The 15,666-nt window shown below is 32.8% G+C and overlaps 1 protein-coding gene across 1 annotated transcript; it reads right to left on the bottom strand.

The window, feature by feature from the left end:
* Positions 1-5,833: 5,833 nt before the first annotated feature.
* On the bottom strand, positions 5,834-14,570 carry LOC111388116 (probable ubiquitin conjugation factor E4). Its single transcript, XM_023012780.1, has 16 exons — positions 13,452-14,570; positions 11,159-11,363; positions 10,803-10,954; positions 10,403-10,706; positions 10,062-10,214; positions 9,691-9,894; positions 9,490-9,599; positions 9,260-9,374; positions 8,517-8,606; positions 8,209-8,412; positions 8,005-8,100; positions 7,799-7,921; positions 6,831-6,923; positions 6,559-6,723; positions 6,340-6,429; positions 5,834-6,256 (listed from the first exon to the last, which is right to left on the bottom strand). Exons 1-16 carry the CDS (start codon positions 14,279-14,281, stop codon positions 6,080-6,082), a joined length of 3,111 nt encoding a protein of 1,036 aa, XP_022868548.1. The 5' UTR covers positions 14,282-14,570; the 3' UTR covers positions 5,834-6,079.
* Positions 14,571-15,666: the final 1,096 nt, after the last annotated feature.

The following is a 15,666-nucleotide window of genomic DNA, read 5'->3' as shown; positions in this document are numbered from 1 at the left end:
AAAAAAGTGGAGATTCATAACATAGATGCAGTAACATCAATGGCAGGCCAGCTGAAAATACCAACAAAGAAGTTGGACAAACTAACTCAAAATGTGGGCATGGTATACCACCCAGCACCAATCGACGATCGCAATGGTACAGATTATATAACTACAAGCTATTCTTTAGCCTATATGCATGTTTATCAGCCTGAAGAGGTCAGTTATGTACATAACTTTTAAAGACAACAAAACAATCCTTACTCCACCACCTATAATCTAGATTGGAGTGAGCATCCGAACTTCTCATGGGTTTATAACCAGGGACAGGAATATCAAATTCGAGGTAAACCATAAGAATCTCAACAGCAATAGAACATGAGGTCATCTTTGGAGGATCTACTTGCGAAGTATATTACCAAGACTGAGACTGCAATCCAGAACCAACAAGCCTCATCCAAAATTTAGGAAATTAGATAGGACTGTTAGCAGCCGTATTAGCCATCAAAACACAAGGTACCCTACCAAGCAACACAAAAAAGAACCTAAGAGAACAGGTATTAGGAGTTAAAGTCGTGAATCTTGCAATTACTGAGGTACCATCAATCAAGCCTATTACCCCTATTGGAGCTTATTTACCACAAATTCCATTTTCTCAAAGGGTTCAAAGATAGCCTAATGAGAACAAGTTCAAGCCATCACAACAAAAATCGAAGTTCAATTGCCAGAAACCACTGTGAAGAAGAATGGGACATAAAAGAATCGGGTACCAACCACGAGCGAGAAACAAGTGGTTCAATTTGAAGACTCAGCAAAGGTTAATCAAGAAAAACAATAAGATAGTCCACAAGTTAAGGGAACTGTTCCTGTCAATAAATACTCACCGCCCTCCAATCCCATTCCCTCAAAGGTTATAGTAAGTTGGAAAAGAAATTTAAGAAGTTTTTAGACACCCTTAGACAACCTCACATCAACATTTCTCTCACTGATGCCATTTAACAGATTCCAAACTATACAAAATTTCTGAAAGAGATGTTGACTAAGAAGAATAAACTGTCAATAGATAAAATCGTGGCATTGACTTAAGAGTGCAGCACAATCATAAAGCAGATATTTCCTCCTAAACTAAAAGATCAAGGGAATTTCACTGTACCTTGCTTTACAGGAAATTCACATAATTTAAAAGCGTTAATTGATTCAAGAAAAAGTATTAATCCAATGCCACTGTCTATGTACATGACATTAGATCGGATGATCCAAAAGTAACAAAAAATCCCACACCTGGCTGATAGGACACTTGAGCATTCTTATGGAGTGGTAGAGGATATAATCATTGAAGTTTGAGATAATTACTTTCCTACTGATTTCATCATCCTTGATATAGATGATCAATATATGCCGCTAATTTTGGGGTGATCATTCTTGGCAACTGCAGGAGCATTAATGAATTTTGAGAAAGGTAAATTAATGTTAATGGTAGAAGGAAAACAACAAAGTTTCACAATAAATGATCCACCAAGCAACCACTTGACATTTAGGAATGCCAATAGATCGACCATTTGGAAAGAAATAAGAACAAAAAGGAAGAAGGTGGAATTGTTGGGCTCGATAATAATGAAAATCTTGTAATTTGGAGGCCGATGCAGCCAATGTAAAGCTGAAAACTCACTTTTCGAGCCACCATAAATAGTCAAAACAACAAATTCTAATTAATGACTATAAATAAGCACTTACTGGGAGGCAACTCAATTTTCTTTCCTTTCATTTATTTTTGTTTTTTGGAACATAGGATTAGTAAGTTTTATTGTTTTTAATAATAGTATAGGGTATCTTCATCCCAATATTATCCTCTAGGCTATGTTTGAACTTATTATAAAGTGTTCTATATTATGATTGATTTTCTAATTATTTTGAAGCAACGTGATAATTAAACACAATGGACAAGGAAAAAAAAACATAGCAAGTGAGCCAAAACTTTCATACCAATCCATCCACCACCTGCAAATATATATCAACAGAGTACTTATTTCCTTTCTTTGCCCTTAATTTTTATACATTGTATGTTATATTTTTAGGCATTAAGGACAATGTCTGTTATAAGTTTGGGTGGAAAATATTGAGTTTTTATTGGTTTGAATGCTTTTTGAGTGTAAAAATTAAAAAAAATAAAAATATATATAAAAAAAAAAAGAGAGGTGCTTGGTATACATTATGAACACCATAATGGTGTCCATAATGTACAACAAGAATTTTCCCAAAAAAAAAATTCTAAAAATTTAAAAAAAAAAAATCAGCTTATTTTTTGCTTTTATGTACTTGAGTGGATTAGATAAATTTGCCTACTATGATGAATATATTTAGAACAATGTGTTAAACTATAAATAGTGAAAAAGTTGCGTTAAGGTTGGTTTATACTTATTCATTAAAACTTGATATTTTTAGCACAAAATTTATGTTTTGCATCATGAAAAAATAATTTGATTCAAAATTTGAATAGATTAAAAAAATATAGTGAACCATAGATTCTAAATTCAATCCACCACTAAATTATACATCCTTAAACCAAATTTAGAATAATTTGGGAATGATTGAACTGTTGTGGGGAGATATTGAGATAAATGTGGATATGGTGTGTACTAAATTTGTATGGATTGTCTAAGGCCAATAAGATGAAAATAAGGTGAAAATCTCGAGTTAGGTGACGATTTTTTGAGAATAAGTATTAAATAAGGGGCATTACACTAATCATTGCATTAAAGAAATGAAAAAAAAAAAAAGGAAAAAAGGTGTCTGATTGTGAAACGTCTCTTAGTTGCCTTTATGATCCGAGTGATTAAGCTTGCAGGGTATTTAACACCTAACGCTGTAAAATCATCTAACTTGAGAGTTATCGGCCAAAAGCTCACTAGTATATAAATTCAACCTTTATATCATACTTTGTAAAAAGGGTTAAAAAATAAGTTTGGGTTGTGAATTTGCGAGAGAAAAAAAGATATATTTGACCATTGTGGGTTAGGACTTGAATAACTTTATGAGTTCATGATACTTGACATGAATTTTCACATATACACACATCGTTTTGCATTGAACGAGTAAAAAATAATCTTAGTGATGTGATTTTAAAGTAGTTCATAGTTTTAATGCACGAATTCCAATCTTGAGACCAAAAGCAAATTTTCTAACCATGTGTTTTTAAAATTTTTGGTTAAGTTGGGCTATAGTTATGTTTGAGGACAAACAAACGTTTAAGTTTGGGAGTGTTTGATAAGTGTATTTTGTACATTTATCTAGACCATTAAATAGGAGTATTTGTTAATGATGTTGATAAGTTATAGCTCAATTATTTTTAATTATGTTTGTTACGTTGAACTCAATGCAAATTCGTGGAATTGGAATAAATGAGCGAAAAATGGCAAACAAGAAAGAAATCTAAAGTTTGGGGACCAAAGTGTGAACATTCAACAGATGATTCGAATCATAAAATGATGATTGAAGATCACATATGATCAGTTGGATACAATTCGAAGCCAAAGGAGTAAAATCTAATTGAAGTATTTTAACAAATCAATTTCTAATCGAAGAAGTTTCTAACCCATTTTTCTATAGCAAACGTTCGAATTGAAAAAATGACATTTGTAGAAGAATTGTAACTCTTTGAGTTAGCTTTCTAATACACTTTGAATCGTCTCAATTGAATTTCCAAAAAGAATGTTTTAATCAAAATATAGAAAGTTATTTATGGACTACACGAGGCAAACCAGTGCGCGTGCGCGAGGGAGAAAAGGGGACAATTTTGGCACATGTGCAAGACACCAAAAATTTGTTCTGAGAGCAATATGGATCAATGGTGCACGTGCGGGCTTTTTCGCAAGCGAATCAAAAATTTCCTTTTACGATTCAAACTCTCTTGGAACCTAAATTAGCTTTTGACATTTTTTCGGCTCTTATAAATAGGGGACAATCTTAACCCAAAAAATAAAAAATAAAAAAATAAAAAATATAACACCTCTCTTGCTAGGCTAAATCTGCTTTTGTATTGGATGAAGATGAATCCTATTTGTTATTTATTTCTAATTTTAATTCTTACGTTTCTTGATTAATTTTGTATACTCATTGCATTATTTAATTGATTGGCTACCAATTAGATGATTATCAGTTTGTTATAGTGTTGAGAGACTCACAATAAATTTAGAACGCGACAAAATTAACATATGTGCAATAGATATTAGGAATAACATTTATCACATGTACAATCATATAGATAATCTAAATTTTAATGCATTCTAACCATTTGAATTCGGGCTAAGAATATATCCAGGTCGTGGTTATGATAGATTTAATTTATATTGAAAAAGAAAATTATATATCATAGCTTTATCGATTAACGCATGAACGGAACTAGATTACCAATTAAGAATTGAAATAGATACCAATAGGCGGATTTGAAATTCAGTACAATTATCCATAATCTAAAAATAAAATAAAATAAAAAATAAAAATCAAACTTTTATTGCTTTCTTATATTAATTTAGAATAATCACAAAATCAAATTCTCTTTTGTTCACATAATTCGAATTCTATACATAATTAGTAAACTTGAATTGAAGTTATTTCCTATGAGATGATTAACTCAACTCAATAAATTTATTACTTATCAACGATCACGTACGCTTGTGGGTTTCACACGAACATACATTCAAGTCTAGATACGGTGATACTTGTTGGAACTATGATTAAAGTAATTTTGTCTCTATCCAATTCTATTCGTCATCTACATGAATAAACTTTCCTCAATACAATGCGATGAATCTCAAATTACTCATACCTGAAAAGTTAAGAGTGCAACAGTAAGAATTCTGCACAATTAATATCTCGACATTTATTAGTATGAAAGTAGCACATTCAAATATTTAAATCCATACAATAGCAAAAAGGTAAAATCAACAATTGAAATATTTATATCGACAGTTTTTAAAGGTCAAATTTGACAGTTGAAATGTCTATTCCGACAATTTTGAAATGTCAAATTCGACAATTGAACTCTCGTAACTTACGAAAAGCATTTAATATGCTTGTGATTAGAACAAATTTGTCATAACATTAAGAGGGGTAATCAATATTGTAATACCAAATGACAAAATTTTCTTCCCAAATAATTTGCACAGTGAAGCATCAAAGAGGCAATCCTTCGAAACATCTATTTGATTTGATTAGAAGAAATCATTCAAAATATTAATGGTGATTATCAATTCTCAACTACAACATGACATCTTTCCAAATAAATAACATAATGCTATATTAAATATGAAATCCCTCACATCATTTTGTAGATGATATTGGTGTCTTTATTCCAAAAAATTTGAAACACCAAACAAATCATTGAATAATAATTTCAAAAATTTCAAATGAATATGACCATATTGTATTTAACATTTCAAAAGTAGTGATTTATAAGATAAATATGACCATGGTTCCGATTGTAATTTTTTCTAGGCGGTGGATTGGAGAAAATTGTAAGAAAATTAGTACTTGTTAATGGTAGAAGAAATAGACTGATGCTCACTTTTCAAAATCTTTTTCTTTTTTTAATTAAAAAATTCACATAACCCAATATAATATTCATATACAATGTTTATGGTACACAAATTAAATCATCACATTATAGTATTAAAAAGTACTCAAATCAAGAATTAATGAGCATTAAATGCTCCCAAAAAGGTATCACAAAGGGTAATTTGAACATTTCATACCAAAAAGTGATAATTTTTTAACACCATTAATAAAAGTGACAAATTTTGGTATACTTTCAAATTTAGTGACATGTATGAAAAATTCCCAATAGAGTACTCCAAAGGGAAAATGAAAGTAAACATTACACACTGAAAGAACATAGAAACTGCAGTTCCAATACAGTACTTCAGGACATAGATTTCTTGACCAATTAAATTTACAATATTTCACGAAAGGCAAGAAAATTAAACTCGTCTTCCGATGCATAATAAGATTACTGCACGATGGTGTGGGAAATCATGTTTAACTGGTTGCAAAGTACAGTACAGAAGCCAATTTACAGAATTGGGATATTTCCTATATATTCTTACTAGTCAAATAAAGAAGTATTCGTAGTCTGTATCGTGTCTTTGCTGCTTTGTGTATTCGAGTTATCCACATGGCGCTTCACCTGTTGTGACCTAATGAATTCTTCAATAGCTGCCTTCAACTCCGTGTTTGGAATTAACATGTCAACAGTGAGATGAGAACGATTGAAGGGGTCGGTCTGTAATTCCAAGCAAAATAAGTTAAAACTTCCCCCCTTAATTTTAACTTATTTTTAAACAAAGCAGAACAGAAGGAACATACACTATCACTTAGAAGATGCCTATGAATAACAGATCGGTCCAGTGTGACCTTTGACGAAGGTAAAATGACAGGATCCTTCATTAAAGTATACTGCAATACACGAAAAATTAGTGTCATTTGACAAAAAAAGAAACAGTTAAATTGCACATAAACATGTTACAAAATAATTGAGCACATTGTCATATAATGAATCCAGTCAAACAAGATAAGATTATTTACTTGAATTGGATCAAGGAATTCATCTGGTATATCTCCAAGAACGGCCTCAGCGTCCAGTGCCTCTGAAGCTGCAACTCTAGTTTTTGCACCAAGGTCAACAAACTCTTGTATGATCCTAGCATCTTCCCCAATTCTCCTGAGAACATCTGCTGCAGCACCAAATAGCTGGAAAAATAGAGTAGTTATCTCATACTAATAGACTGCGTTTCCAGTGCAGGACCAATAATGTAAGAAAACAGAAAAAAGAGGGAAAAAATGCATAAATTTAGTACCTGTTCATTGTATGATCGACCATCTCTTATGATGGCAGCTGGGAAGATGTTCTCCTTATCTCCTCTAGCCAAGTTCACGTATATGTTTACAATCTTCAAGTAAACAAACAGACAATCAGAAGTTCACCAAGCTACACATGCATTGTCTTTTGCAATTAGAAGTATATAGCTAACAGAAACATACGAATATAAGTGAAACATATCACTGAAATTTTTACTGCAGATCATAAATTTTTCAAAGACCATGATGCTGCAAAAGATGTAATTTATGAAGACCTCCAACCAGAACTTATGTAGAGCAGGAAAGTGAAAAAGGAAAAAAGAAAAGAGGAGAATTTACTAGAGCATGTTCGAATGGGCTTATAGCTTAAGAAAAAAATTGTGCCAGCCAGCACACGAGGGACCTAGAGCTTAAAAGATAGAATAAGCTACCTAGATGGAACTTATTTTCACCTCAAAAATCATGGTACCCACAGCTTAAAAGCAGTGGGCTTATTTGTCCAAAACACGCTCTAAGAAAATGAAGGAATTTCAATATCACTGAATATATTAAATCAATAGTTTACAATATTATATATAGTCCTATTTATACTTCAATTCCTACAAAAATGGAAAGCTGCCAGAATAACAAAAACTGGGCAAGTCAATGACAAAAACTAAAAATTGTAGTATGAGAATAAGTCAAATCTACTTCCTATTTTTACAGCTAAAGTGAATGCCCATTTGGCACATCTCCCAAACCAAATTGGCAAAAGTGCAAAGGAGGTAGATGCTAATGACGCAGAGATCCAAGGTTCAATGTATTATACGGAACCCGTCCTGTTTAACCCAAACAAGGTGACAGTTCCTAAAACCAGATGGCTCGGGTTGAGCATACCGGCACATTACGGCTTTGATAACCAAGCAAGAAAATGTCATTAACCACAATTAGGTTTGTATGAGCAACATAATATCATTTTAAAGCCAACCTGCTTTAGCAATTGTTTTGGTCGAAACTCATACTTTTCAGGGTCTTTCAAGCTAAGAGATCTTCTTTGGGGGCCCACCAGTTGTAACAGAAAATAGTTCAGCATGCTGGCAACTCTTTCAACCTGGAAGAATACAACAAAGGCTGTCAGTGAAACCTTAAACAGACCAGTTTCAGAAAGTTGGGAATTTTGATGACATAGAATACCATCTCCGGCAGTAGAAAGGGAACTGAAATCTGTTCTGAAGTAAATGCCAGCAAACTAACATCTTCATTCGCCAATTTCATATCAATCCTTATAATCTACAACACCAATTTCATATCAATCCTTATAATCTACAACACCGAACTTCCATCTGAATAAGCATTTCAAACCATAGATTAACAAATAAATATGAAGTGAAAACTGACATTCTCTTGGGAATTGAAAAGCCGAGTTCTCTCCTGCCTCTCTTGCTGAGGTCTTTGTTCCCATTCCAAAGTATTAGACATCTCTGCTTCAAGTTTTTTGAGTTCAAGAATTTTGTTCAGACTTTCGTCCAGGAGATAAATGCTATCATTGATCAAAAAGTTCAAGAAGTTCAAATAGACACCCTTCTCCTCCTCCTTAGCAATCTGGAACAGCATGCAATAGTAATAAATATCATTTTGAACAGAAATGGATAAGAAATGAAAAAGGGAGAGAAAAAAACAACAAAAGTAAAGCTAAGTAGCTCAACCTGTCTCCAAACGTTACGGTGACTTGGAACCTGCCATAGGTATTCAAGTAGTTCGGAAATGTTGTGGCGGATATTAAACTTGTCATAAAACTGCACAGGTGTAAAATAACCTATCAATATTGAAGTAAAGCATAATGCATTTACTCCAAGTTACATAAAAACGCACAATACCATATCCTAAAGATAGGTACAAAAAAAATCAAAGTCAATGATCATAGCAGTGAGGTATGGTTTTTTGCACCTCACTGAGACAGAGTACTTGTAAACTCCATGGTATCTGAGAGGAAAGACACTATGTCCAAGTATATCTACTTTGACAGTTCGGGAAAACAGATTAACTGTCCATCCTGGCTATATTTCAATAAGTAGACTTGAAGAATTTCAGTTGCTTCTCCCAAATAGAAGAAGAAATGTGATTCCAATTCGTATTAATTCCATTATTGGGAAATATTTTCGTTATCCAAATTGCCAATTTAGCAATCTCGTCAAATAACCAGTGATCTGGTGCAACCTCACCTCCATAAAACAGCATGAAGAGAGCATAACAACATAGGTGGAAGCTAAATTGCTAAGACTCAATTAAATTGGTGGAAACTTAATGGAAATGACAGAATGCGCATTCTTTTAAGTTTGAAGATTGATCACTAAAAAAGGTCCTATTTAGAATAATAGAAAGTTACGATGAGCGCCTAAAACAATGTGTAAACATATTTTTATGAAGAAAGCATCGAAGTTCTGCATACCTGAGTGTGGGAACCTGTGAACTCAATGTCAACATAAAGCTTAAGAAGGTTCCTCACGAGGTATTCTAGGGACAATTGATGTCCTTCAAACAGAGTTGCTGTTGTAGTTGAGCCACTGCAGACATGAGTTATAGTTAGATGGGAACACAAGAAAATTCGGATTGCTTGAGAAAGTGTGTGCAAGTCACAGTGCAATATGTTGAGAATTCCCAAAAAAAAAAAAAGCACACCTCCTGGGCATCCAGCAATTGAGGACTTCAACCATTTTCGCTCTTAGATAAGGATTTCTAACATATTCTGGACTAGCCATGAACATAATAATGAAATTCATAAAATCATCCTGTCCAGACATAGATAAGATGAATTCATTATTAAAAAATAGTTCATGGTGAATGAACATCTACAAAAATGTAAATTGAAGATTCACTTACAAGTATAATCCCATCCAAAGCTCTAGGAATTCTAGACACAAAAATAAGCAACTCCATGGCGTCTTCCACAAAATGCTCTGGCATACAAGCAAATTCCATTGGGCAAGAAGGTGGTAGAGGCATTTTAAAACCCCCTACAAGGCTAACCAACCAAACCACCATTAAATGGTAGTAGGACAATGCCTGCTGAAGAAGCCCACCGTCCTAGGAATAAAGAAGCAAGTTTTTGTAAATAATAAGAAAAATTTGACTGTAAAGAAAAGTTGAAACTGCAACAGCGGCACAAGTGCATTCACGTATTATCTGCATCTATAACATTTATACACTATATGCACAACAACAGGGAAAAGAAATGTCATAAAAGTACATACTCTCAGTATCTGAGCTTCGTAGCATAACTTCTCTTGTGAATACAGCTCAACTTCTTTCTCAAGGCGCGATATATCCTGCTGCAATTGCGGAGAAGGAGCTTGCCCTACCATGGCTTTGAAAGTGGATAAAGTATCTTCACATCTTGAAATGTCCTGAACATATATTCCAAGATAATTATGCATTCAATGAGTATAACGAAAAGTACTATTTAAGGTATACACATAAATATCCAACAACAAAAACACTGTTTAAAAGGAAATGAAAAGATGATAAGGATGACGATGATGATGATAATAATAATACATCAGATCCACTGTTGCCAAACTAAGGAGTGCACAACCTGAACAAGATTTTTGAAGTCCGAAAATGCTTTTAGTAACCCCAAGTTAAGCACCCTAGCAGTCATGAAGAAGCATTCGCAAATGAATGGGTATTTGGCTTTCTGGCTACAACTTGACATTGGTCTAGTACTTTGAAGAAGAGAAACCTCATTTGCTTTACTGCCTGAACTAGTAGCTTCCTGAGATTTTAGCAATCGATTTTCAACATCACTATTATTAGCAGAGACGTCAGCTTTCCCAGGATTAATTCTGTTTATCCAGTCGGAGACTTCTTCAGATGATGCGTGTAGAGCAGTCAGTCCTCTGGTACATGTTCATCATCAGAACGAATTAAGATATCATATTAAGCCAAACACCAATAAAAATAAAGTGTACATAGTTCCAAAAGAAATCTCCCACCTCAATTCCAAGCGTTTACTGTCAAATACATATTTAGGATCAATTTTATCCTTTTTCGACATATTTGCATCCAAGAATGGCTCGCAGAGACGAAGCATTACGGCACTCAAATTTACAAACATTCCAGAACTAGCACTAGAAAGTGGATCAACCTGTAACCAAGCATCAGTTATTTAAAGTTCCAGAAGCAATGAAAAACTTAAAAGAATTTGACCACACTCTCAAGTGCAGCAAAGTAATAATAAAATTAAGACGTCTTTTTATGCAATTAATTTGGGAGAATAAAAGACTGAGATTTACTAATACATGTAAATTCAAGTTCTAAATTGAACAATCCAAGCCGGGAAAAGATTCACCTGCAAATGTGCACGTGAAGAGTTTCTGTTGATGACCTCCGCAAGGTACTCGAGAACATTCTCACGAGTGTTTGTATTCTTAAGGAGGCACATAAGAACTTCCGCCAAGCCATCATATAAGCTGTTCATGACTGTTTTAATAGTTGTGAAGGAAGACAGGAGATCGGCAGCACGACGAGTTGATGCTTCTGAGAAGCACTGCTGGCTGGCAGTTTAGGAGAGTATGCACCAATCAACACATTAAAGTTCTTTAAATAAGAAAACTACAAAGGCTACATTCCCTCAAATTCAACTTCAGGTAAAACATTACATGAATGCAAAACACTTAAGATTTACTCAAATTTCTACAAGTAAATGATGTTCAGGGGTAAGTAACCGTGCTAATATGATAAGTGTATTTTATACATATATTCAGGGTCTTAAATAGTGATATTTAGTTGCTCATCTAGTGAAATATAGTCTAAATTATTGTATTTTTGTATTAAAAATAGGTAAAACTCAATGGTTGAGCAAGAAATTGGAAGAAACAAAAGGAATGAAGATCGAAAATACTAATGCTTTAACTGGATATAATTGGAAGATAAAGAAACGGGATTACAAGAGAAAATGGCAAAAATGAAGCAAAATAAAAGTTTGATGACTAAGTGCAAATACTAAAAAGTTGTGTCAAGAGTGTTAGAGGTCAATCGGATGAGGAAAGAAGTCAAAAGGATGAAATATAGTCGAAATATTATCACATATCAACTTTTATGCTTCAAATTTTCAGTCTCTGTTTGAGATCCATTTCTGTCATAGCAAACGTTCAAATTGGAAAAATAATATCTCTGGAAGAATTGTAGCCCTTTGAGTTATCTTTCCAATACACTTTGAATCATATCAATCGGATATCCAAAGAGAAAGATATAACCAAGATACTGAATGTTGTCCGACGAAAAAAAATTATAACCATGCAATTGCATAGTTCAAAAATCCATGTGATATGCAAGGAGGAATTTGGAGTTCAACAAGTGAACTATGCGGTTGCATCCCAATGTACTATGCTACCGCATAGTACAAGATTTCGAACAAATCTCAGGTTTCCTTATACGATTAAAACTCAACTAGGTAAGTTTTGGACAATATCTTTGACTTGAATTCGAGCAATATAAAAACCATAACGTTTTATACATTTCAGAGACCCTCTTTTATGCAACAAATAACTCAAAAACTTGGGAGAATTATATTGAAGAAGAGGGCAAATTCATAATTGTGAGAGATTTCAAGGAATTGCAAGAAATCTATTGAGCACACTTCATACCGAGAAACTTGCACAAGGATTTGGAGGAAACTTCAAGAGATATCAAGAATTTATTGAAGACATTCAAGAATTCAAGACTTGTCGCCAATTATTTAATTTTTGGATGATATCTATTAATCTTAGAATGTATTCTTGTAATTTCAATATGTTTGGCTAGACTCTTTTCATTGTCAGGATAAGATGAACCATTATTATGAGAGTTTTAGTTAAATGATTTGATTGACATTAAGTTATTTGAATGTTTGGATGTTTATCAAGATTTAGTTTGCTTTTCAATTGGCTGGCCTTTAATTGAATTGTTTATGGGTTTTATTATCATCGAGAGAGATAATAGGATCATTAGCACATAGTGATAAACATTATGAGATTTGATAGAGGATAGAGATATACCTCTATGTTTTACATGGCTTTTATAGATGTTCTACCAGTTTAATGCTTTCGTGCACATTCATATCTTTCATAGAGATATAGGAAGGTCCCGTGTAAGATTAGATTTAACTGCTATTGAGCAAAGCATTTAATTAAAATAGGAACATCACCAACAAACATGATTTCGAATTGTCAATTTAAATTGTGGAATTAAAAGTGGATTAACAAGGGGAATTCTTCATCTTGACAATACATCTCACAAATTTGATAAACTTTTACTTACTTTCATCTTAGTTAATAAGTTAGACTTTGATTTGCTCCAACTTTATATTGCTATTCGATTAAGTGTATTTAGTCCTCGAAAGTTCGACTCTTCATTCATCATTATATTACTTGCTCACGATCTCGTGCACTTGCGGGTTTTCAATGGGTCAAAATACATTATCAGTGTATCTTAGTTAATATTCATGTTACACGACCATACATCTATGAATGATTTTACAGAAAATGAAGCAAAAATAACCAATACTCACCAGACATGTTGATTTGCAGTGGCTAATATGCACAGAACAACAGCAGATTATTTATACCACACGAAAACAAACTAGAAGTAGTAATCAAACTCACCCAACATCAGGCTCGCTCTTGAAAAGTGCATGATCAGGCAATGCACTGACATGGAAAAAGGGACCCAAAATGCTAGTCATCTCAATCACTCTCCCATTCAGATACACGCTCTTCGGAATCCACCATGGATGATTTACTAGGGCCTTGGCTCCAACAGGATAATTCACCAGTAACAACAAGGATCTTAGTGGCTGCTGGAAGTTACCCAAAGCCGAAACTTTCAACATACTTCCTCTCAAATCCTCGTACAACTTCTTCAAAATTGGTTCCATGGAATCATAGTCCCCATCACGGAAAAACTCCTCCAGAAACCCTGGTGGAGACGAAACTCCGCCACTACTCCCTCCAAACCCATCCATATTACTTCCTACCTCTGAAAAAACCAGAGGCAGCAGAGGCGAAACATTTGAATTATTCGTATCCCAATTCGGAAACATATCTGGATTCCCCAATTGAATCCTACAATACGAAACAGATAATTTCTTAGCTTGCTTCGCTACCATCTCCATCTCCCCCCTCACATTCTTATCCTTCATCGACCCAATTTTCTTCCCCTCATCATAAGCCCGACGATAGCAATTAACTAAATACTGAAACGGCGGCTCGGCCGAAACAAAATTCCCCGAAAGCCTATCAATTAAGACTCTCTCCATCAAATCTCGTGACAGTTTCAACTCCTTTCCCTCGCTCAAAATCTCCGCAGCCGTTATCTCCAAGTACACTACTCGTGAATCACTTTCCATCGAATCGACAAGCGATACAAGGAATATTTTCCGGAGAATAATATCTTCGATTTCCGCCGGCGTCCTTTGAGGTTTTTGAGTTGCCATAGCCCAAAAAATTCTCAATAACAAATATTTCTCGAAATTACAAGAAAATTAACTATCAATTTAAATTAGGTTTTCTATTTCAGAACAGAAACTGGGAAAAAAAAAACAGATCCAATAACTTCACAAAAAAACTTGCCTGTTTAACAATAAAGATCGGAATAATGTAAGAAGACTAATTTTTTTTACTGTGAGCAATAATGAACTACTGAAGCAAATACGAATAGTAGTATTTATTTGGGCGTATACATCATTAGGATAGAAGAAGGTAATTTTTATTGAACTTCTCGAAGGTTCAGTATTTTGATTATCTTGACACAATGTCGTATACTAGGTTTAGGAGACTTTGATGTATTAATTTGCAATTTTAAATTTAAAGGGGGAGTATTCAATCCAAGTTTGGCCTTCATTATTTGTGATTTTAATTTTTAAAATAGTATTTTTTTTTTTTTAAAGAATGGGTAATTGAAAAAGAAGAAAAAATTCAACTGAGAATTTTTAATTTTGGAGATTTATAGATTTTTTTTAAATGATAATTTCTGTAAATTTCGTGGACTTTCATATATTTGTATGAAATTAATGAAAAATTTTCGTAGAATTTTACAAAGTTTCATTTTGCAAGCCTTATAGACCTTTGTAAAATTCAAAAAACTTTTGAAAATTTTCGAGGTGGTGATTTTCAAGACTTCCTTGTCCCTCGATATGTAATAAAAAATATTTTTAAAAGAATAAAAATTTAAATCACCTTAATTAAATAATAATAATAATAATAATCAAAAGGTTTTGATAAAAAATTAATATTCAATATTATCAATATGACATAGCATTAAGAAGTAAACAAGAAATAAATATATTTAAATTAAATTATAAATTAGTCTTTTTTATATAAAATCTTATAATTTAATTACAATAGTTCATTTACATAAAAAAAGGGATGAAAAAAAGGAAAAAAAATTGCATAAATCCCTAGTTACCATTCAATTTTTTCATAAAAAAATAGACATAAATAATAAAAGAGAGATAAAAGAAAATTAGCAAAAATATAACCGGTTGAAAATAACTTTTAATAATGGCTCTAATGTTTGTAGAATGAAAAAAAAAAAAAAACAAAAATGTTGAAAGAAACAAAAAACTACAAATAATTTTTTTATTTTTTATTTTTCTTTTGTGAAAGTCTCCCAAAATCTTGAGATGAATGAGAGACAAATTTTGAGATTTTTATTTTTGTACTTTATGAATAAAAGTTAGTATTCGAGAGATTTTTATAAAAGTTTTTAAAAGCCATTAATAATTTAAATATCCCAATATAGATACTTCTAACAAAATTTAAATGAGTATACTACTTTTAAAGACTTTTTAAAAATATATAGACATTTTGATTGAATACA

This window comes from Olea europaea, unplaced genomic scaffold (assembly GCF_002742605.1).
Source record: "Olea europaea var. sylvestris unplaced genomic scaffold, O_europaea_v1 scaffold4549, whole genome shotgun sequence".
Lineage (NCBI taxonomy): Eukaryota > Viridiplantae > Streptophyta > Magnoliopsida > Lamiales > Oleaceae > Olea > Olea europaea.
The sequence above is the reverse complement of the archived record's forward strand: the minus strand, read 5'-3'. Positions and strand labels throughout refer to the sequence as shown.

Bases quoted from the DNA above. Each gene is read 5' to 3' on its own strand.
- LOC111388116 (XM_023012780.1), bottom strand. From the start codon at position 14,281: ATGGCAACTCAAAAACCTCAAAGGACGCCGGCGGAAATCGAAGATATT. The intron at 10,707-10,802 runs GTGGGAGATTTC...AACATGTACCAG, and splicing joins AGTAAACGCTTGGAATTGAG to AGGACTGACTGCTCTACACG. The intron at 10,215-10,402 runs GTTGTGCACTCC...ATATATGTTCAG, and splicing joins ACTTCAAAAATCTTGTTCAG to GACATTTCAAGATGTGAAGA.